General features: G+C 36.1%; 5 protein-coding genes across 21 annotated transcripts in view; 3 read left to right on the top strand and 2 right to left on the bottom strand.

The window, feature by feature from the left end:
• LOC128881126 (protein retinal degeneration B) overlaps positions 1 to 13029 on the top strand; it is a 35329-nt gene extending 22300 nt beyond the window's left edge. For 2 of the 15 annotated variants that reach the window (XM_054131867.1, XM_054131866.1), the window contains exons 3-20: positions 200 to 536; positions 601 to 737; positions 1401 to 1518; positions 1584 to 1959; positions 2050 to 2222; positions 3097 to 3201; positions 3268 to 3453; positions 3519 to 3681; positions 3763 to 4143; positions 4225 to 4511; positions 4589 to 4741; positions 5030 to 5292; positions 5362 to 5470; positions 5542 to 5698; positions 5775 to 5924; positions 6004 to 6184; positions 6291 to 6565; positions 9951 to 13029. In XM_054131867.1, the coding sequence (XP_053987842.1) occupies positions 200 to 536; positions 601 to 737; positions 1401 to 1518; positions 1584 to 1959; positions 2050 to 2222; positions 3097 to 3201; positions 3268 to 3453; positions 3519 to 3681; positions 3763 to 4143; positions 4225 to 4511; positions 4589 to 4741; positions 5030 to 5292; positions 5362 to 5470; positions 5542 to 5698; positions 5775 to 5924; positions 6004 to 6184; positions 6291 to 6565; positions 9951 to 10095 (3696 nt within the window). In that variant the 3' untranslated portion in view covers positions 10096 to 13029. Of the gene's footprint in view, positions 1 to 199; positions 537 to 600; positions 738 to 1400; positions 1519 to 1583; positions 1960 to 2049; positions 2223 to 2537; positions 2568 to 3096; positions 3202 to 3267; positions 3454 to 3518; positions 3682 to 3762; positions 4144 to 4224; positions 4512 to 4588; positions 4742 to 5029; positions 5293 to 5361; positions 5471 to 5541; positions 5699 to 5774; positions 5925 to 6003; positions 6185 to 6290; positions 6570 to 6617; positions 7013 to 7868; positions 8084 to 8812; positions 8968 to 9950 lie in introns of those variants that run through there. The other 13 variants (XR_008458003.1, XR_008458000.1, XR_008457998.1 and 10 more) reach the window with 13 other exon arrangements.
• Positions 12598 to 15119, bottom strand: LOC128881143 (protein 60A-like). Of its 3 annotated transcripts, none has more exons than XM_054131904.1 (2): positions 14292 to 15119; positions 12598 to 14204 (listed from the first exon to the last, which is right to left on the bottom strand). In XM_054131904.1, the coding sequence occupies exons 1-2, from the start codon at positions 14905 to 14907 to the stop codon at positions 13645 to 13647; spliced, it is 1176 nt and encodes a 391-aa protein (XP_053987879.1). In that variant the 5' UTR covers positions 14908 to 15119; the 3' UTR covers positions 12598 to 13644. The 3 variants fall into 3 exon arrangements, with proteins under 3 accessions (XP_053987879.1, XP_053987880.1, XP_053987881.1); XM_054131905.1 differs by having other exon boundaries at positions 12598 to 14201; XM_054131906.1 differs by having other exon boundaries at positions 12598 to 14144.
• A 146-nt stretch (positions 15120 to 15265) lies between these two features.
• LOC128881149 (serine/threonine-protein phosphatase 2A activator-like) lies at positions 15266 to 20875 on the bottom strand. Its single transcript, XM_054131917.1, has 9 exons — positions 20797 to 20875; positions 16923 to 16997; positions 16764 to 16849; positions 16455 to 16658; positions 16167 to 16384; positions 15963 to 16087; positions 15778 to 15878; positions 15579 to 15686; positions 15266 to 15502 (listed from the first exon to the last, which is right to left on the bottom strand). Exons 1-9 carry the CDS (start codon positions 20828 to 20830, stop codon positions 15362 to 15364), a joined length of 1092 nt encoding a protein of 363 aa, XP_053987892.1. The 5' UTR covers positions 20831 to 20875; the 3' UTR covers positions 15266 to 15361.
• On the top strand, positions 16925 to 20767 carry LOC128881132 (SWI/SNF-related matrix-associated actin-dependent regulator of chromatin subfamily A-like protein 1). Its single transcript, XM_054131884.1, has 12 exons — positions 16925 to 17541; positions 17660 to 18082; positions 18173 to 18288; positions 18357 to 18466; positions 18549 to 18683; positions 18781 to 18958; positions 19018 to 19181; positions 19255 to 19419; positions 19480 to 19641; positions 19717 to 19824; positions 19902 to 20076; positions 20151 to 20767. Exons 2-12 carry the CDS (start codon positions 17662 to 17664, stop codon positions 20538 to 20540), a joined length of 2124 nt encoding a protein of 707 aa, XP_053987859.1. The 5' UTR covers positions 16925 to 17541; positions 17660 to 17661; the 3' UTR covers positions 20541 to 20767.
• Positions 20876 to 20895: 20 nt separating the features above from the next.
• Positions 20896 to 22098, top strand: part of LOC128881138 (mitoguardin) — a 33858-nt gene continuing 32655 nt past the window's right edge. Inside the window, exons 1-3 of the mRNA XM_054131896.1 lie at positions 20896 to 21108; positions 21312 to 21462; positions 21836 to 21979. Coding sequence (XP_053987871.1) covers positions 21016 to 21108; positions 21312 to 21462; positions 21836 to 21979 — 388 coding nt within the window. The 5' untranslated portion in view covers positions 20896 to 21015. The remainder of the gene's footprint in view (positions 21109 to 21311; positions 21463 to 21835; positions 21980 to 22098) is intronic.

Below are 22098 nucleotides of genomic sequence, written 5' to 3'. Positions count from 1 at the left end.
ATCCGGGTGCCAGCGTATTTCGATAACCGGCTACCCGTGTATTGAAAATACACAGATTAAAACACGGATCCATTAATTACCCGTGTACCCGGGTATTTCGATACACGTGAAGTAGGGATCTCTGTAATACGATCGACAGAAGAATAAAAAGGAATTTCAGATAAATGTGTTTGAAGTATCTGCCTTGTATCGTTTGCAGAAAAAATCTCGCGTAGAGAGCCAAGGAGCGGGCAGCGGTGTAGAGATCATAGTGAACGAACCTTACAGCAACGGACCAGGTGGAAATGGACAGTACACGCATAAGATTTATCACGTGGGACGTCATCTCCCGGAATGGTTCAAGAGTTTGTTACCTAGATCCGCCTTGATCGCCAAGGAGGAAGCATGGAACTCTTATCCCTATACGAAGACACGTTACACGTCACCCTTCGTAGAGAAGTTCTCCATCGAAATAGAGACGTACTATTTTCCCGACAACGGTTATCAGGAGAACGTGTTCAAGCTCAGCGGCAGCGATCTGAGAAACAGGATCGTCGGTAGGCGTTCATTCCTCGCGACTTTCCTATTGTGACCTTTATCGATCGCCGAATTCAATTTCAGACGTAATCGACATCGTCAAGGATCAACACATGGGCGACTACGTGAAGGACGAGGATCCTAAGTTGTACGTGTCCCAGAAAAGTGGCAGAGGACCGCTCACCGAATCATGGCTCGAAGATTACTGGGCAGACGTAAAAGTACTAATCTCCCTAACGTCCGTTTAAAGGGTTTACCCTAGTTTCGGATTGTTCGAAAATTGAAGCAACCGATTGCAAAGATAACGCGACTGTAACGATACGAGTTGTCGAACGACCGATTTCACAACATACACGGTCTGTTTAAAAAAGAACCGAACTTTTGCTATAAAAAGAAAAAACGTACAAGTAAAGTTTTTACGCACGTGTTTATTTCATTCATCTCCCTCTGCGTCAATACAGCGTGTAGACCGCGTAAGTAACATTTCGAAGGACCTTTGCAACTCCTGTTTCGGTAGCCCGTTTAGTACGGCGGTTACAGCGGCCTGTATCTCCGAAATGTTGCTATAACGTGTCCCTTCGCCCTACTCGCCTGATCTGTCTCCCTGCGATTATTTTCTTTTCCCAAAATCGAAAATTCCAATGAAAGGGACACATTATAAAACAGGAGCTGCGAAGGTCGCAGAGGGAGATTATTCCGAGTAAAATAAACGTGCGTGTAAAAACTTTACTTGTACGTTTTTTCTTTTTATAGCAAACGTTCGGTTTCTTTTTAGACAGACCGTGTACGAGTAAAAAGTCTTGTCAACCTATTAACAGCCGTAATTTATAACGGTTAACGGCAGTCGGGTATCGATAACCATGCAGTAAGAATTCATTGTTTAGGGCAAGCAACAACCAACGCCGGCCGGGAAGTCGTTGATGTGCGCCTACAAGCTCTGCCGCGTGGAATTCCGTTACTGGGGCCTGCAAACAAAATTAGAAAAATTTATACACGACACGGGCAAGTATCGAACGCGTCTGTTTATCTTCGTTTTTAAGCAGGATGCGTAACGTGATTAATTCCAGCTCTGCGGAAAACCATGCTGCGCGCTCACACGCAAGCCTGGGCCTGGCAGGACGAATGGATCGGTTTGACGATGGAGGACATCCGAGAAATCGAGCGACAAACTCAACTGGCGCTGCAACGAAGGATGGGCGCTGCCGAGGGTAGCGAGGAAGCCACCGAAGAAAATCAGGAGATGTCCGCTTCGAATGCGACTCCTCAGGACTCGGACGTTGCCATGACCTTAGCCGCGACCCTTGGGAGCATCGAGAAGAACGAGGACCTTCAGAGTCCACCGAGCGTCAGGAAGTCATCCGACATACCCAACGCGAACACGACAGGTAGCTCTGAAGGCGATATCAGCCCTGAAGATTCGCCGACCGAAGTACCTGAACTTAGGTAAAAGTGAAAGTAAAATCAGGAACTTTTTCGCTTTGGTGTAACTCCGTTCGGCTTGCGTTTTATTTACAGTGGCCGGATCTGTTTCAGAAATGCTCCCGTTGAGGAGAAAGGTGAAACTAAGAAAGGGTGGAAGAATAAAACGACGGTGCATTCGCCCAGTTCGAACAAGAGCTTCGACATGCAGATAGCGAATTGGCGCATGGAGAGCATCGTCAGGGAATCCGAATCGGGTAGCGAGGACGAATTCTTCGATTGTCAAGGTAAAATGTCGATTCGTCTTGTGCAGCATGACGATAATTCTTTCTGAGATTTTACATTCGTATAAGTAACATTTGGCTTATGGAATTGAACGGTAAAGCAGACGCATCAGCGAATTTCTTGAACGCTGGACGTCTTACTTTTAAAGAATAATATTAAGTAAATAGTTCGACAAAGGTGAACGTAAGCGCGGTTCGTTCGGAAATTCGCATTTTGCGAGTAGAGTATACAGCATGAGCAGGTATTGACATTTTCTGTTTATTTTATGTGTACCCTCTCTGTTTCTTTTTTTTTTTATGTCGCATTCCACACTGCAGCTGGGTTCGTTATACCTATTATACGCGAAGGTAGGACACGTAGATGAATTCTTAAAACTACAAACACATTAAAGCGTTCGTTGGAAGATATATTCCATGGATTAGAGATCAAGATTGACACTAGTGTTAGTATTACTTACATAAGTTTCGAAACATTGAATGATTGCATCTATGCCTTTGTAGATAAATGAAAACAAGTTTATCGTTTAGCGAGCAATTGTCTGTAAGTCTGATTAATTGGATGATAATAGACGGATGATACTATATGTATAACATCGAGCATGGATGTTCTAACACCGATTTCGTGAGAGCATGGATCAGCATGGCCATGGGCGATTCCAAAAACAGCAGATTCAATCTATAGTATTGTACTTCAATTTAATATAGCATAATGGCATCAGACTCCTTACGTTACTGTTTCCTGCTTCTTGTGACGTCTGTTCTAATCTGAGAGGGGAAGCATCCCGACTCATATTCTTCTATTTTCTCTCTTAACACGTGTCACAAATGTATAAAAAGGCACGATGCATAAGCAATGTTAAAATTTCTGATTACACAGAGGGCTTTGGAGATAACTCGTCATTAGCTAAATGGAGTTCTTTGGATCTTCTAGCAGAAGAGGAGGACAATACGTTCACTTCGCCCACCACGGCAGGCAAAGAAGGTAAATAATAAATGATCAGTGACCAAGGTGTTGAATTTTCAACTAATATTGACCACGTATTTACAGACGACACTATATTTTCACCTTCCTACCTACAACGGATGGCTTGTGAACGTAGCAGTAAAAGGTTGCAGATCTCTACATCGGCCAGCATCGATGTCTCGTGTCCAGCTTCGCCTCAACATTCGCCGACCCATCAGCCTTGCAAAACCACTGTACTGCTTATCGTGATGCATGCTGGAAGCGTGTTAGGTAATTAATATAAATTAAAGACAATGATCTTTTCACATGTTTGACGCTATGCATCGATATTCTAGACGCAAACGTTGACTTAACCGCAAAAAAGTCGGACATCACAACATTCAAAGGGGCCTTTGAGTCAGTCATGAGACAGCACTATCCCAGCATGGTAGGACATGTCGCTATCAAGTTTGTTTCCTGTCCCTCTATCTGTACCGAAGGTCTGGGTATCTTGTCGAGGTAAATCTTGAATAACAAGGCCAACAAATATTGACCTTTTCAATCTCAATTCATGGAAATCCGATGCGTTTTTTTTTCCAGTCTAAGTCCATATAGTTTCGACGTGTCACCTTCCTCCATGGACGCCCCTCAAGTGACACACGACACCATCCCAATTGGTGCAATACCATTGTTTGCTAGTTCCACTCCTGAGTATCAGGATGCAGTCTCGCGAGTTATAAACGGAGCCAATCAAGTTTACCACGAGTTCATTAAAAGCGAAGAGGGTCGCGGTTTCACGGGGCAGATTTGCTTTGTTGGGGACTCAGTAGGAGCAATTTTAACGTATGACGCTTTATGTAGATCATCCCACTCCAGGCATAATAGCGAAAACAATATTTTGAACAATCAAGGCATCGAGAACAATGAAGATGGGAAACACTTAGTCGCGCCTTCCCCCAGAAGAAAGTCTTCAAGTACAAGGTGAAGGGTTTATTAACACATATTTGACGAAGATCCAAAACCTTATGGTGAGGTTAACGTGTGTCTTCTTCTTTTGTTTAGCGATGGTCAACAGAGTTGTAAATTGGACTTTGAAGTGGGAGAGTTTTTCATGTTCGGCAGTCCACTTGCGTTAGTTCTAGCGTATAGAAAAATTTCTTTGGGCGGTGATAAAAATAGTAATATAAAAAGACCATTTGTGAATCAAGTGTATAACCTATTCCATCCTACTGATCCTGTAGCTGCTAGGTTAGAGCCATTAATCTCTGCCAGATTTTCTCTCCTTCCGCCCGTTAACGTGGCTCGATACCAGAAGTATCCGCTTGGGAACGGTCAGCCATACCATTTGTGTATGTATTATTCGTTCAAGATTAAGATACACTTAGAAAATTATGAAACTAATAAATGATGTATTTATTACTTTCAGTGGAAGCAATTCAGACGAATCCACAATTATTTACCGATGGTCTAAACATTCCAAACGTATCAATGTCTCAATTAAGGCGTCTGTCCGATATATCAATTCACAGTACGATGTCCGGTATGGTTGAACATGTTCCTTTACAAATAGTATCTAATTGTAAGTGAATTAAATAAAAGAAAACAAATTCATTAGTCTAAACTAAGTTTATACATTTTTACGTTTCGATGTTTAAATTTGAGTTACCTTCAAAAATAAAATAAATAGAAGTCTTGGTTATATATCGATTGTCGCTTGTGTAAAAATATATAGGCTTGGTTAAGACTGATCAATTTGCCTTCCTTTATTTAATATTTATAAAAGTTTACTTTCATTTGGAAAGTGACTTATCGTATTCAATCTTAATATCAGGTATTATAACGGTCTTTTATTTTCAATTTATTGCAGTAACGCAAAAATGGTGGGGCACAAAAAGATTGGACTACGCGCTCTACTGTCCGGAGGGTTTAGCAAATTTTCCCACGAACGCTTTGCCACATCTTTTTCATGCTAGTTACTGGGAATCTTCCGATGTAATCGCATTCATTGTACGACAGTTAGGCAGATTTGATTCACCTATACTTAACAACGAGGAGAAAGAATTAACTTGTTTCCGTCCAGGTCAACCTAGAGAAAAATGGAATAAGAAACGTACTTCTGTTAAACTAAAGGTAGTTTTTATAGATAATACTTTTTAGATTTTTCCTAAATATTCATTTTAAGAGAATTTCAATCTCTAGAATGTTGCTGCCAATCATAGAGCGAACGACGTAATTGTCCGGGAAGGAGCACCGCAAGTGTTGGTTGCTAGATTTATGTATAGTCCAATCGATGTTATAGCTTTAACAGGTAAGTTAGATACAACTCCGCGTAATCCATGTATTTTAGGGACATCTTATCAGCATAATCAATTTTCACAGGTGAGAAGGTGGACATCCACATTATGAAGGATGCACCCGCGGGAGAATGGACGTACTTATCAACCGAAGTGACTGATAAGAATGGTAGAATAACATATAAAATACCCGATGACAAGGCATTAAGCTATGGACTTTATCCAGTTAAAATGATTGTTAGGTAATACCATTGATCTGTGTAAAAACGAATAGTACTATTATTGCGATATATTTAAAATTAAACCATCGCATTGCAGGGGCGATCATACATCCGTAGACTTTTTCTTGACTGTGATTCCACCGAAAACAGAGTGTGTGGTATTTAGTATAGATGGTTCATTTACGGCAAGCATGTCCGTTAGTGGGAAGGATCCTAAAGTTAGAGCAGGGGCTGTTGACGTTGTCAGGTATATTTCAAACTGCAATATGTGAAAATAAATTTCCTCCCCACTTTATAGTTAACTAATCTAAGCGGTTTTCGTTCAGGCATTGGCAAGAATTGGGTTATTTAATTATTTATATTACTGCGAGGCCTGATATGCAACAGCAGAAAGTTGTTTCCTGGTTGTCTCAACATAACTTTCCTCATGGTCTTGTATCCTTTGCGGATGGTCTTTCGACGGATCCGCTTGGTCATAAAGCTGCGTACTTAAACAAACTCGTTCAGGTAAATAATCATCTAAGAATACCTTCGTTTTCACTGGTTTCTGATGATATTAAAATAATAGTTCTCTCTCTTTCTCTCTCTCACACACACACACACGCATCCATAGGAGCATGGTGTAATAATCCATCACGCGTATGGCAGTAGCAAAGACATTAGCGTCTACACAGCAATTAATCTTAGGCCAAATCAAATTTTCATCATCGGAAAAGTACCAAAGAAGCATCACGCTCTGGCGACGATACTTCATGACGGTTACGCTGCTCATTTAACCATGCTACAGGCGTATGGAGGTTCGAGACCTGCTCAGGGTAATGCACGCATGGTGATCCCGAGAGGTCAGTTTGGTTTACCCGGACTAAATGCTTCTCTACGACGGAGAAGGTAAGCTATCTATTCCTTAAATACATTTGATGTGGATATTTTGTCTTGTCAGCTTACACCTTGTCGTGATGTGGGAATTTTTAAGGTAATAATTCATTCGATCCTTGCTATCCTCGACGTTCAGATGTTTCGGTCGCTGCAGAACGCTGGAGGTGTCATGCGTGTGCAATAAATGTTGTCCCCTAGAAAGAAGACACTCAGAGCGGGCGTAAGGCATTTCGGAGATTAATCAAAAACTCTATTGTCTGTACATAGATAACGCTGTATTTTTATAGCTGGACATACTGTGATATCAGTATGAAAAATTTCAGTGAAAAAGTAGTTGTTTCAGAGGTAATCGATGTTGGTGTGATCTTTGCATTCGAAGCGCGCCCGAATCGATGTTAACTAAAACCCGTGTGTGTCGAGAGATTTCTCTATAAAACAATCATAGACTACGAGAACAAGGTACATAAACCACGAATAATCTAAGTAGTCTTTTGGCATGGTATAATCCATAAGAATCTCGACACACGATATAGACCAGCGAATATCTCCGAAAGCTCTTCTCTTGTACGCGAAGAGCAACGCTAGGTGTTCCTTAATCTAGTGTTTTTCAAACTGGGATCGTTGGTTCATTACATTGTGGAATAAGAGAAATGAGTCTAACCTAACGTTAGTTAACCTAAAGCACTACAGTTCATAACACTACACATATTCATAAGAAAATAATTATTTTTTTATAACTTTATGAACAATATTTTCTACTTATAACATTTATAACTCTTCAAAAGTTTTTCTCTGTTAAGGGGATCTACTGGTAGGTGAAGTTTGAGAAACATTGTCTTAGTCTATATCGTATGTTCAGATATAGGAATCATTTTTACACGACGTCCGCTGTATACGTATACAGTAATAATACAGCAGTTCACTTTGCGACAACGTCCAATTTGAATTGAACAAGATTTCCGTAGTTACACTTACCATACACATCTACGATCTATGTACAGTATTGTTTCATCCATGTTGATACATGTCATCGTCATCTTCCCTTTTTCTTCTGTCGCTTTTTGCGTTAGAGTGACGCTGCATTTACAGATAGAAAGATAGTATTTTGATAAGTTCTGTTTTAATTGTAACCGTAGGCGTGCATATGTCCCTTAACATTTCACCTTGGATCACCGTAACTTTTCATATTCCAATGTTGGAGCGAACTTCACAACAATTAATTTTCTCTGTATCTCTAATACGTTTCTTCACTTTCTTTAGCTGCTAAATAAAAGGTTTGGGCAGTGTTTAAAGCTTATCAGTTTGTTCATTACAGGTACCTGTTATGAAGATATGTCTAGTCACGCAGCGTAGCCGATATCGCGCTCTCGGCAAGAGCCGCAGCCATCCTACGCACAAACTTAATGTTTTATCTATCAGCCATGCATATGTCCAGAATTTGTGGTTAATCAACATATGAGTGTCTAGATGTACAGAGACTAAACAGTTTTTTCGTTACCTCCTGAAATGGTCTGATCTTTAGTGATCAAGGTAATCCAGAGCCCCTTACCGCTTGAAATCCGTTAGGTGGAATGTTTGTGTTACAGAAAACGTTGAGCTAGATCCACCACCGATAGACAAAGCATTTTTTTATTGGACAGATGTTCAGACAAATGTCCATTTCATTTTAATTGTCTCAGGAATATGCGTTTCATTTTTAATCCGTTATTCGACGTTCAAATCATTTATGTAATTTAGCTTATGGTTTCGTTTGGACCCTGTATCCTTTAACACATCGTTTGTATTCCAATTCGGTGGTTGATCGGGCTAAAATATCTGTTTGTACAAGAGATTAACAGCACGACTGTACAAGTAATACAACAAAATCTCTGACACAATGCACGACTATACATGTGAATGCCGTATCAAAAACACCACGATTCACGGACACATGGTGTGCCGTCCCTCGTTTTACAACTGTCTTTCGATACGCTTCTGACACAATATTCAACTGTCCTTTTTAGCTATGTATTGAACTTCTGCAGGCGGACCGGATACGCAGATCCTACAGCAATCGAGATCACTTTTTACTTAGAGCCAATCTTTTCTTCTTTCATGTTTCATTGTACTATTTTTTGTACCCAAAGCAACTTCCATTGTAGAAGTTCCATGGAAGATAATTGCCGACGATGCGTGAAACAAGTCTTTACATCACTTTAATTCTGTCACTTGACATTATTTCGTTTCTGTTATTTTCATGCAATTATATTTATTTTGTAGTTAACGAGGAGGGATCTAACGAAGAGAACCTATGATATCACCGGGAAAGGGATAGTTGTCTTTCTCTGTCTGTAATATATTCGAAGAAAGTTAAACCGAAAGTGTTAATTCTTTATTCGCTGAAGATGAGAAGAAGATCGCTTCCACAATGGAAGGTGTGCTCAGACGCATATAATTATTTACTCATTTAAGGAATGTTCGAATAAACCACTCTGCATCGCTGTCATTGTAAATGGGACAGCCGTTTGTCTTCATCTTCATTCATTCATCTGTGCTTCTTATTCATGGAGATGTTGTATCACGTTTCTATCACGCTTTCAGTACAAACATCAAAACACGCTGCTAGCTCTTCTACGCTGTTAATCCATGTCCTCATCTGCTTCCACGTTCGGTGATCTACCACTCGTCTAGTTGATTCATGCGGTATATTTGTCACGATTCTATTAAAATTTTACCACAGTTGTATATACAGTTCAATAACGTTTGAGAAGATCCTTCATTGGAATACATTTTAGATTTAGCCTCTTAAATCGTAGTCGAATCTAATTATGTACAGGGTAACGTTTAATAATTAAAACAATAATTGCAATCAGAATTAGCAAGGTGGAGCAGGGACCACTGCAGACTTATTGCATACACAACGCAATGGAACCCTGATTCGATAAGGAGAACGTTAACTGGACATTTCTTTCTTTTTAACGCTAGGAACTTGAACGTTTGATTCAATTTCCTAGCACGGTTTGCGGAGAAACATCTACACGTCAAAAGCAGTTGTAATTTGACTCTTCAGGCATGATTCATGATTAACCCTGCAGCTGATAGTGAATCAGACTCGTTTTACGCTTTATCCTGTTTGCCAGTTTTTGATAATTCTATCGTACCTTTAACATTGGAGGGTTGCTTAAGAGATTACGTTGTTCAGAACAATTAAAGGATTTTAGAGAGTACTACTACTTCAATGGTAACATCAAACTATGCTTACGCGTTTGGTAACAAGCAATCTTTTAATTGTTCTGAGCAGCATAGTAGACGGATGACCCAGATTGACTAGCAGAACGTTATGTATGCACAAACACATACAATTCTTGAACACGTAGAGTTCTTGTATCGACTGTTTACTGATACCAACGAATTATAGCTCTTTCAGGCTGGCCAAGAGGGCAATATCGCAACCCTTCCCGAGCAAGATGTTGTTGCCATTGGAGCGATCGACGAGCGTTGGCCCCTCAATTTCGCCGCAGACTGGGCCAGCCATCAAAACCACGGCACCGGAGAAACTCTGACGATTCGCGCGCTGTCGGTCATTCTTCGAATCCCGACAGTGAACGATCCACCTTCAATCACGAGGATAGCTCGGATAGCTTGAAACACAACTAAGCAAGACAAAAGTCACCGTACGTTTCAACCGACGCGTCCTCAATGATCTAAAGAAGATGATTCTACTTTGTTACTCCACTTTTATATCCTCTCTGTGTATAGCTGTAAAGTTCACGTCATACAGTGTGCCATTTTACAAATTCAGCTCTGCGTTAGCTCAAACAAAATATTCTCGTGAAATTCTGACTTTTCTGACAGTTTCTATAACAAATCAAGAGTCAAACGTAGATTTCTAACCGGTTTCATTCGGGTTGTAAGAGTTACGTTACTACGTTTATGTATTATTTTTAAAAGAAACCACCAAGTAAATACCAGAGGATTTAATCTTTGTCGAATAACGATATTTATGATCTCGTAAAACCGGATTTTTAAAATAACATACTGTGCGTCGTGGCCGTCGTTTGCGACGGTCCACATGTATATAATGCAAACCGCGAAATCATACAGACCTCCTCCGAGAAGGATCTCTCCGATCGATCAACGGCTCGAACGTACGGGGACTATTTCCATGCGAAGACGATCAGTGACGTCGTATCGAGGATCTGCACGGTGTGATTTAACTTTTCTATCGGCGTGACCAGAGCTTTTTTTCTAGCGACTTACCGAACACTCTCTGTAAACGTTCCAGAGATTCCACACTGACACGATGCAATAGGCGTCTTTTGCAAGGTGATCGAACACGATCAAAATTTTTGATAAAATAGTCGGACGATAAAGTGTTTAGTTCCTACTGTGAATGACGAATAAAAGTAAGCACGATTTCCTAGAGAAACAGCACCGTTTTTAGATTTTCGTTTCCGTGCGCCTCCCTCGATCGGTTTCATCATCCAGCAAGCGAACAAAACGTGTACGGTGATTAACTTTAGTATTCGGACACTTTACAATGTTTACTTCGTCTATGACGAACGATAGGGTTGCGATAAAAGTTGCAACCAGTCCGAATATTAAAGTTGCTGCGTGTACAATCATCTTTACCTTACTTTTTGTAGTTTATAAGACGTTAACGAATATTTGTTGAAATTGTTACGTGAATCTTTTTGTTGTTATCGAGAACAAAACTGGCATTAATTGTGACATTAACTGTTAGCGGTAATTAATCTGTAAGTCCTGTTAGCGCTCTGATCCATTGCCAAAGGCTATTGGATATGTAATGCATGAATGTCGCGCCCAAGTTCCTTCGGTGCTATGTTATTTTCAACGTGCTATTCGTATCGATTTCTAAAAAGAACAGAAGGGAAGAGTATGTGCAAAAGTATAACACCGTTTTGTATGTTGTCTATTGAGCAGTTTCGTGGGTACGTTAGGTGTTTTCCCGATAAACGTTGGTACAAAGACACTTCCCTCATATCGCGTAGTTCCGTGTTGTCGTGGCCGGGTATGTAAATACGACTAAAGTGTACATAAGTCGCTGCAATGTTCATGGATAACGTTAGAATATAATTTGTTAGTTAGTTACGATCTTCGTCGACGGACGTGTGCTGTCCAGATGATAATAAATGTAGCTCCTGTCGCGTGAACAAACGGATAGCTCTGCGACGAAAAAAGCCGGCGTTAGCTACCGATGCGTTCTGTCGACAATTGTACGCTTAACATTTTCCAATTAGATGAACAATTATCGTCCACCTATCGGTCGAGGAAATGTAATCTAATTTTATAATCGGTAACAATTTGAATTATTGCATCGCTTATCGTTACGAGCAATTATTATGAGATAGTTACGTGGCGCATTAGAAAGCTCAGCGATTCGATCTTGTATTGTTTAAAGCAACGATGTTTAAAAAGTAACGCGGCTAAGAAGTGATGCGACTTGATTCTTTGAACCTCGCCAACACCATAGACGACGATGGTGAAATCATTTCTTTTTTTCTTTTCTTGAGCTAAGTATTTCGATAGCAGACGGAATTAGATTAATAATTAATTAATTCATCGTTGTACCATCATTGTTCCTTGACTGTTCCAATAATATCGTAGTCGGTCGAAGATCTGGCATCGATCTAGTCCTGGCGTAAATGGAAAGAAATAATATATTATTATGTCTACGCTGTGATGCGGTACGTGAAGCAGATTTATTAATATTAACCAAAATACTGACTGTTTGTATCGTTGTAAAGAGGCACGAGCGTAGTTCTATATACAGATATACGGTATACTGTGTAGGTATATATACATACGTCTATCAGAATGTGTCCGTTTACATGTATACACATGTATGTATATAACAGTGTGTATATGTATGTATAAGGTGTTTGAGAAGCGCGTAACTTTATTGAATTGTTGATGAAATCCTAGGAATACGAATGAGTTAAGTTTTTGCAACGTTTATTCTAAATTCATGGATCTCAAACACTTTTTACAATGTTTAGTTCGATGTGTAAACAATTACTAATGGTCGTTTTTGTGCATATCGAGAAGGTTATTCGTTGTCAGATAGATCATACATTATTATGCGTATAACCGATAAAGTTATTCGCGAAATACCTTATATATGTATGTATACGATGACGTTATTCTTAAGATATATTATATATTTATTCGTAGACGTGACTGCAAAGATATTTTACTTATACGGATGAACGATTATTATCACTGGTAATAAGAGTTATATTTTTGTTAGCATAACTTAAATGACATGTTGTAATAACTAATCAAGAGTCATTGTTTTATATTATGCGATCTCGCTCTAACATAACGATTGTTTTATATACCGTTGACTCATGATTTTCTTAATCAGCTTCAGCTGGAAAGGATCTCAGATTATTGAATAGAACGCCTGACCGACAAAACTTGTATTCCACTTTCTTCATTGGGTATTACAATAAATGATAAATCATTGTCGTTTACATCGGACTCGGTTTATTATTGTTTAGTATAATCACAATGTGGAAATTATTCTAAACTTAACCTTAAACCAAAGCTCCCGTCTGCCTTTATTAACACAAAAGTAAAAAATAAAGTTTCTTTATAAACATTTCTTAAATACATCTCTCTTAAAAGTGTTTTTAGAGTAGTTGTCCCAGAGAGATGTATTTAGGAAATGTTTATAAAGAAAGCATGCTATGAATTGTTCTCAATCTTACAGTATGTTTTATTCAGCATATATACAAATAAATCCTCTCTGAAACGATTAAGCTTTTACAGCATCAACCTGCAGATCTGCCGAAACATGCATCTCTGCACTGGTGTGCAGAGAGGAGATTCATTCTTAAAGGGTGTGATATTATAGCATAATATAATTTAAGAATAATTGTATACATGTTGTTGTTGTTATGATATATATTATAAATATTATGTAAATACATATTTTTAAATACAATTGTTTATTAAAATATATTCTTCTATGCCCTGATATAATTCAAATATTTAATATAACAATATACGTTAATATCTGTGTCAACTTATAAGCGAATTAAGTAAAAGAATTCTTGTCCGTTTGTTAAAAATTTGAGCTATACAATTTAATGGCAACCGCAACTATTGATAACCATATTTCTGTATTTTTTTAAAACAACGTTACTGTCGTCGAGAAAATACAGTACCGAAATCGATGATAGTTTCGTAGGTGCACAACAAGGTTTCGGTACCTCTTTTGGTTTCATAAGATGTACTAAAGTCTGTACAATGGCATGATTAGTTGCATTCACGTGAAGGTTTAGTGGAAAATTGCATTCTCCGCTACAATAATAAGCATCGTACCCTTCCGGTGCTATGATCCAATCTTGCCATTGAAGATCTTTAAAATTTACGTATAAAGTTTTCATATTACACGTATTCCTATTTCTTCGAACAACCCGACTGGTATAAGGATTACTTTTAAAGTTTATATTACGAAGATTATATTTCAGTTGATTGGTATCATCCTCCTTTTGTGTAGACGTTATATCACGTTTAATACGGTTGCCAGAATTTTTAAAAAAGCCGACCATAAATGGTTGTTTATGTGGAGCTCCTAAAACACCTACAATTCCTATATCGTCTGGTCTCATAATACGTCCTGTATAATCAGCATGATATACTGCTAAAAAGAAGCCACGATTTTCTTTTGGATATTTAACCCAATGTTCGAGGGCCACGCTAATATTTAATGTTATCCATCCTTCTTTACCTATTGTAGTATTAGCAGAATTTATGTAATGTTTAATACGTCCTCCATTTTTTGTACGGGCCACTCTATATAATGCTATTGCATAAGTCTTATTAAATTGAGCATTCGTATTTAGACTTTGATATAGTCGTAGTTCGGCTGCAATAATACGTTCTCCTCGCGGCACTTCCGATACATCGAACCAGATCCTTTTTCCACGATTAGTTTTGGATGCATTACCTGAATGTGGATTATGAGCACCAAATGTCATAATCAGATCACTTTGGTCAATAATATTAATATCATGATTAGTTAAATTAAATTCATCCATATTGTTATGTTCGTCTTGAATCGATTTGTTATTGGATAAAATATTTTTATAAATATTCAGTAAAAACGTAGGCGCTGATCTTTTAACTAACAAAGCTCTGCGTGCGATTCTCTTTGGTCTCTTGGGTAATTCAAAAAGATTTAATAATTTATCCTCCACTTCTCGTTTTTGTTTCCGACTAGCCACCTTATGTAAAATTGTTTGATCGACTCCATTGTCTACATACAAACCACTTGATCTTTCAGAACTCGTAATAAATATTAATATTAGAAGAAATGGTATTACTATAATATACTTCTCGTACATTTCGTTTCTCTTTTAATTACATTAAGAATTACAATACTTCATATTTAAACGTAATACAAATTAATAATAATGAAAATTGTGTCTGTCCGCAAATATTTGTAGAATACGATTCTTAGCGAAACAATGTTTACAGTGACATAAGACTTTCATTGGCAGAAACGTATTTGTATACAAACAAAAACCACTGAACTGACTTGGACGAGATATTATAATCTCTAGAGTGTCGGAAGGATAGGATATCGTTACGCGATTAAATTAAAGAGTTAAGTAGCGAATAAAAATATTACATATAATAAAAATTATTAATATTAAATGATATATTCAGTAAGCTGTTTTAAATAAATTCAATTTAGAAATCTAATAGTACGTAATCATAATGTACAATTTTATTATAAATATTGAAATTCTGTTACAAGCTACATAAACAAATATCAAGTGTATTCGTAGAATATTGTTATTTTGGTGGTGGTGGCGGTGGTGGTCGTATAGGATGATCTTGACGAGGACCTTTTCCCACAGGAGGAATGGATGCCGGTTTTATCGATAACAAGGAGCCAAATAAGACATGTTGAATGACAGGAAATTTTGCTAGAACCTAACATTCAAAATGAATAAATGTATATATTACTTTACTACTGCAGTTTTAGTTATGAAAAATGGTTAATTGTTACCTCAGCTTTGTACATTTTGATGAGACCATTATTTACTTTTGCCCATGATGAAACCGCGCTAACATTCCACAATTGGTTTGAATGTTCAGCAAATGGACCAATCTTTACCTAAAATTGAAGTAATTTTTGTTATATTTCGAATATAAAAATGTTTAATATTATCCACGTTTGTATGCGTATTGTACACATGTATACAAACCTTTGAAATGAATTCGATACAGCCAAGAAACATGTATTGCTTGCTATACAATTCAACAATTTCTGGTTCAACAAAATGACGAGGTTCCAAACGAGGATGCCCTGGAATATTTAATTTGTATGGATGTTTCTATAAAGAATACTAATACTATACAAATAAAAATATAGAAATTAAAAATATAATACCAATTAATTGAGCACTTCCCCATACAAAAGGAATGAATTGGTAGTCGTCTAAACTCCAAGCACCATGACTACCTGCTGGTTCCATCCTGTATGTTAACTGTAATCTACGCACTAATTCAAGGTATCTTCAAAAACAAAAACGATTTTAATACATATTAACATATAAACTATTAAGCTATTACTGTTATATGATAAATGTGTCACCTATTAAATATCTTTACAACAACAGCAACTTTATCATCCTGTTTAAAAGCTCCAATTTTAAACATACAACATAAAAACATCAGAAATGCCATTTCATGACCTGTGCCATAATCGATACGAGTAGGATTACCAAAACTTTCGAATAAATACTGAACTATTTCTGGAACTGCTCTATGTAATTCTGATGGCAATACTTTTTGCAGTTCTTCCACTCCTCTCTGAAATAATGCATATCAATGGACATTGAAAAAATTCATATGAAAGCAATCAAAGGTTATGTTTACTCACTTGCTGGAGCCTTTCGTGCCATAGCCTAAATGATTTGTTACCGAAACGTTGAGGTTGTTCAGTTGGAGGTATTTGAGTTATCCATTCATCAAATTCATTAAGCATTCCAATGACATTATCTATCACAGGGTTTTGTGAACATTCAATATTCAAGGCTTTCCCTTGAACAGACTCATTCAAGGCCAATATAAATCCCAAATATTCCTACAAATTCATTTCTACAATTACTTTCATACACTAAAGCTTTTATGTTAATTTTTATATACATCAAATAACAATAATTAACAAAAAAAATGTAAGAATTCTTACAAAATACGCTTCTGACTTTTCCCAAGTTGCCATATCAGCCGGTACTTTGATGGATTTCTTTGGAACGATGAATTCGTAATCGTCCGCTAAAATATTAAAAATTGATTGTCTCATTTCGTTTTTGTAATTAATCGCTTCGTATCTACGTAGAATACGTACGCAATAACTGTGCATCTTTTACAAGTTCCTTTGAAGTTGACATGGTAGATTCAGACAGATCCAGAATGATCCACACTGCTTTCAAAAAGAGACGAATCTACATATGTACTCGAATCATACACGTATACTGCTATGAAACATTCGAACTTCACAGAGTATTGTAATCTATTAGGGCTGATTAGGGCTAAAATCACTTTAAAGTATCACGATAAAATCCACAGTCACGTAGAACCGTAGAAGTTTGCAATTCAACGCTATCGTGGATGATCGCGAGACTTAGGTACAATTTTCAAAGTATGCTCTTCTTCTAGAATAAAAAAAAAACTTCAGAAATGTAAAAACGCGTGATGCTTGACCCTGAAAATTTCAAATTTTAGAGAGCGAACATGCACTTCACCATATCAGAATCGTACAACGTTCAAAAGGTTCAAAAGTTACTAGAGAATGAATGTTTTGTGAAACTGACAGTATAGTAACCTAAAAATTATTGTAGTAAACAAATTGAAAGAAGGAAAATCGTTGTGCTATGAAAGAACTGACAGTATTAACGTGTATTTATTCTATTATATTGAATGCGTAGTATTTTATGAAAAGGGAAGATAGTAGTTATATACATCAGGTACTTAGAACATTAATATAAAAAATATCACGATCATTCGCATTTATAATTGAGGTAGAAGAAAATTACAGTAAGAATTATCAACTAACTGTTTTAATGTTACCTTTTCGTATTTTAGGTATGAGTTATTCTCGGGAAGAAATAGAAGAAAAGCGTTTATTAGCTTTACAACGAAAGCAACAAACTCAAATAAAAACTAATTCTCCCCTTGACTTTACCAAAAGAGAAACCAATAGGCCATCTCCTAGTATTCTAAATGATTCAAGCAAATCATTGAATGCAATTAATCCCTTTAGAAACAAACAGAATAAACATTTTGTTCACAAGGAAGATTTTAGAAATAACTCTTTTAAAAGTAATAGAAAATTTAATAAACAAAAGGAACGTTTTGATCCTATTGAATCAAAAAAATTTTTTGGGCAAAAATCATGTATAAAAGGAACGTGTTACATGATCAATGAGGAAAGATTTGCCTTTGAAACTTCATCATATTTACCTACTCTTATTGAAACTTTAAAAACAATTCCAAGCAGATCTTATGGTAATATGTGCTACTAATATATACATCATTAATTTAATATGTAAAGTTAAAAGACATTACAGATAAAAGTATCATTATTTTTTATTTCAGATGTACAAACTAAAACTTGGAATTTTCATTTAAAGGATTACGAAAATTTAATGAAAAAAATTATTCAGTTCAAGTCTGAGGTACAAGTAATAGGGCTGCCAAAAAATGTTATTCAGGTATTATATTTAAATATAATTAGATCTTGTTATCTATCAACCTTGGTGTTTTTAAATGTGTTTTTTAGATTTTTAATAAAAGTAACAGCTCAGATAAAACAGATACAAAGATTGATTTGTCAGATATTGATCCTCACTTGTTGAATCAATTAATGCCCTTTCAACGTGAAGGGATTTGGTAAATTTATTTGTAAATTAATATATTAATATTTTTATATCATTTTTTCATAATGTAAATCACATGTGCTTGTTTCATTTAGCTATGGGATATCTAAAGGTGGTCGTTGTATGATTGCTGATGATATGGGTTTAGGGAAAACTATTCAAGCATTAGGAATTGCACATTATTACAGAGAGAATTGGCCTCTTCTTATTGTTGTTCCATCTTCAGTCAGGTTCTGTAATAAACATATATATATATATATACATATTTTTTAAATTATTATATATATATATTTTAAATTTATTTTAAGTTTGACTTTTTGTATTTAGATATCAATGGGCAGACGCGATATACACATTCTTGCCATCTGTTCCTGCACATTATATTCTTCATTTTACAAGTTCAAAAGACTTTTGCAGTGACAGTAGAATTGTTATTACATCTTATGATCTTCTAGTACGAGCAGTGGACACATTTGAACATCGTTCTTTTGGCTTTGTTATTCTGGTAAATGCCTTAACATTATTTATTATTTTAGATATTTACATAATGGAATCTTTTTATAGGATGAATCGCACGCTTTAAAAAGCTTTAAAACTAGTAGATACAAAGCTGCGCAACGTGTAATTTCACAAGCGCGTCATGTTGTTTTACTTACTGGGACACCTGCTTTATCAAGACCCATAGAACTGTATACACAAATAAATCTCATAATGCCAAAATTTATGAAGTAATGTAAAATATTTATTACTCATGTCATGTGTATGTAAAAATATAAGAATTAAAAGTCATTTTGTACACAGATATGAAGAATACGGAATTCGATACTGTGCAGGAGAAAAAAGTTCATTTGGATGGGACTTCACGGGATCATCAAATATGCAAGAATTACAATTATTATTAAAACACACATGTCTAATTCGAAGACTGAAAAGTGATGTAATGAATGAATTACCAACAAAAACCAGGTGAGTAATACATCGATATATTTACGTCGATATATTTATATTTATTTCTTTAAATTTTAGGGAAGTTGTTATGCTAGATCCAGATTTAATAAAAGTTGGTTCGGCAGAAATGGTAGAAATGTCCCAAAAGATGGAACGAAAAGTTTTAACTGGTATAGAAAGACATACTGCTCTTTTGCAGTACTATAATGAATCTGGTATTGCCAAGCAAAAAGCTATATGGTATGGTCTATTAATGGATACGAAATTTTATCATAGATTATAATTTTTATAATGCTTATATTAATGATGTTTCAGCGATTATATTTCGAAGTTGTTAAAAGATAAACACAAGTTTCTTGTTTTCGCCCACCATCAATCTGTCCTAGACGCCATTTGTAATCTTATACAATCTATGAATATAAAGTAATTATGCTATTTCCGCGTATAGTAATTATAACTGTAAAATTGTTTCACGAACGCGTTATTTACATTTTTTTCAGATATATCAGAATCGATGGAAAAACCAATCCCGAATGTAGGAAATTTCAAGTTGATAAATTTCAAGATTGCGACGATTACTTGGTAGCGGTTCTCTCGATAACAGCAGCAAATTCAGGGATTACACTAACAGCTGCACAACTTGTAGTTTTCGCAGAACTGTTTTGGAATCCAGGGGTATTTATTGTTTATATTATTCATTATGATAATTGTTTAAATTTTGGTTTTATTAAATAACAATGTTTTAATAGGTACTGTGTCAGGCAGAGGACAGAGTACACAGAATTGGCCAAAATGAGAATGTTGTCATTCGATATTTAGTTGCAAAACAAACGGCAGATGATTATTTGTGGCCATTGATTCAAAAAAAGATGAACGTGTTAAACGAAGCTGGACTCAATCAAGATTTTTCTTTGCACAACATAAGTACTATGAAACATGCATTAAATACGAAACAAACGACGTTAGATATCTTCAAAAGCAATGACCAAAACCATTCCAAGACTGATGAAGAAATAGTACAAAGTAATGAAAGTAATCAAAATGTCTTGCTAGAAAATAATTCTTCCATGGCGTTAGAGGAAGTTGATGAGTTGCTTGAAGGTGACTTTAATTTTTGTGATTGGGATGAGATGGAGTAAAGGATTTATTTTTGTATGGAATGTAATAACGTTGTTGATGTTATGTGAAATGTATGAATAAAAGGTTTGTGATATATAAAAAATGAAAGAAATTTCATAAAAATTCATTGTAAGCACTTTATAATAAAGATCCTCATTTTTCTAATAAAATAATTGTATTTTCGATTCGAATTATCAATAGCGCAAACTGATAAAACTAGGTATACCATAGTTATCTAATTCTATAAATAAAATTGATATCATTTTAATGTCATACCTGTGATTGGAATTTTATGACAACCGTAATACATGCATACGAACCTTTAGTCGCCATTGCTTACTTGCGTGAACATAGCAATAGACTATGCTTTGAAATTTGCCGCAAAAACGATTCTCCTCGGTGCAGTATTCTTTTCAAAATTAATGTTTGCCCTGTGGTCTGTGGTTTAGAACAACGAGAACCTCGTTTATACTGTTTATAACAAAGATACTAACAATGTCCGTTTTTAACGCGCAGAAATTTTTAGGCGCATTGTACAAACGTTATATAATTTCATTGCCATCGATAAACTTATCTAGAACACAAAAAGCAAGTATTCCTTTTTAAGGTTAGGATAAATATATTTACATTCGATAATTACCGTATTACGTAATTAAAAATGATAATTGTTTACTATCATAACTACGTTATCGTTGTTAATAGTCTGGGAAACATTCAAGCATACATTTCACATGACACTTGTTCAAATCTGCTACACAACAGTTTCTTATACTTTGTATTTTTCCTTGTAGATTTTTATTATTTGTCTCACCGGAGGATCGTTACTATTAGGAGGTTTGGCTCAGTTTTTAAAAAGACGACGAAGACATCCTCTTCCTCCCTCGAGAAGACCCTTAAGAGATGGAAAACAAAGATTTGCAAATGCAAAGAATTCAAACTTTGGTAATTTATAATCATAAAATATGAAATTATAAGTAGATGTAAACCTAAGTAGTGTAAGAAGATAATAGAGTTAAAAGGTTAAAGAAATCATAGTCAATGTATAGTTTAGAAATGTTAATTAACACTTCATCTGCTGGTCCATTTGGTTATGAATAGATAACAATGACTGGGAGCCTATTGCACAGGAATGTAGGTATTACGATAGCCTTCTGTTTCCTTGTTTACAAATTGCCAACTAAAATTATGGTTTGTAGATTTCAGTTGGTAGGCCCTGGAATTAAATAGCCTATTAATAGGCTCCCGGCAGGTAAGGTGTTAATATAAGATGAGATAATTGAGGTGTAGTGTAAGAAGGTTTTTTTCATTTGCATAGATGCATTGTCACAAGTATCATGGGCAAGAAGAAGCGAAGCTAGCAGTAGGAGTCACATAAGCGACCGAGCATCGCTTATATCCTCTGTTCCAGGAGGTCCAGATGGTGATGTAAGGCTTACTCCACAACAATATGGTGTTCTTGGTAAGTTAACTTTTCTGTAACTGTAGCATTACCTTTTATTTTAAAAAGAAGAACATAAAATTGATACGAAAAGTAGTGACTTTATTAACTTGTTAATTTTTCTAACTCTTCTAAAATAA

The sequence above is a fragment of the Hylaeus volcanicus genome, chromosome 8 (assembly GCF_026283585.1).
Source record: "Hylaeus volcanicus isolate JK05 chromosome 8, UHH_iyHylVolc1.0_haploid, whole genome shotgun sequence".
Classification (NCBI taxonomy): Eukaryota; Metazoa; Arthropoda; class Insecta; order Hymenoptera; family Colletidae; genus Hylaeus; species Hylaeus volcanicus.
Note: the sequence above shows the minus strand (reverse complement) of the source record. Positions and strands in the feature narration are given on the sequence as shown.

Bases quoted from the DNA above. Each gene is read 5' to 3' on its own strand.
- LOC128881143 (XM_054131904.1), bottom strand. From the start codon at position 14,907: ATGTACGAGAAGTATATTATAGTAATACCATTTCTTCTAATATTAATA. The intron at 14,205-14,291 runs GTAAAGAAGGAT...GCTTCTTTTTAG, and splicing joins TTCTGCTAATACTACAATAG to CAGTATATCATGCTGATTAT.
- LOC128881132 (XM_054131884.1), top strand. From the start codon at position 17,662: ATGAGTTATTCTCGGGAAGAAATAGAAGAAAAGCGTTTATTAGCTTTA. The intron at 18,959-19,017 runs GTAAATGCCTTA...ATCTTTTTATAG, and splicing joins CTTTTGGCTTTGTTATTCTG to GATGAATCGCACGCTTTAAA. The intron at 19,825-19,901 runs GTAATTATGCTA...CATTTTTTTCAG, and splicing joins ATACAATCTATGAATATAAA to ATATATCAGAATCGATGGAA.
- LOC128881149 (XM_054131917.1), bottom strand. From the start codon at position 20,830: ATGTATTACGGTTGTCATAAAATTCCAATCACAG. The intron at 16,659-16,763 runs GTAAGAATTCTT...ATGAATTTGTAG, and splicing joins AAAAGTCAGAAGCGTATTTT to GAATATTTGGGATTTATATT. The intron at 15,687-15,777 runs GTTTGTATACAT...CTTCAATTTTAG, and splicing joins GTATCGAATTCATTTCAAAG to GTAAAGATTGGTCCATTTGC.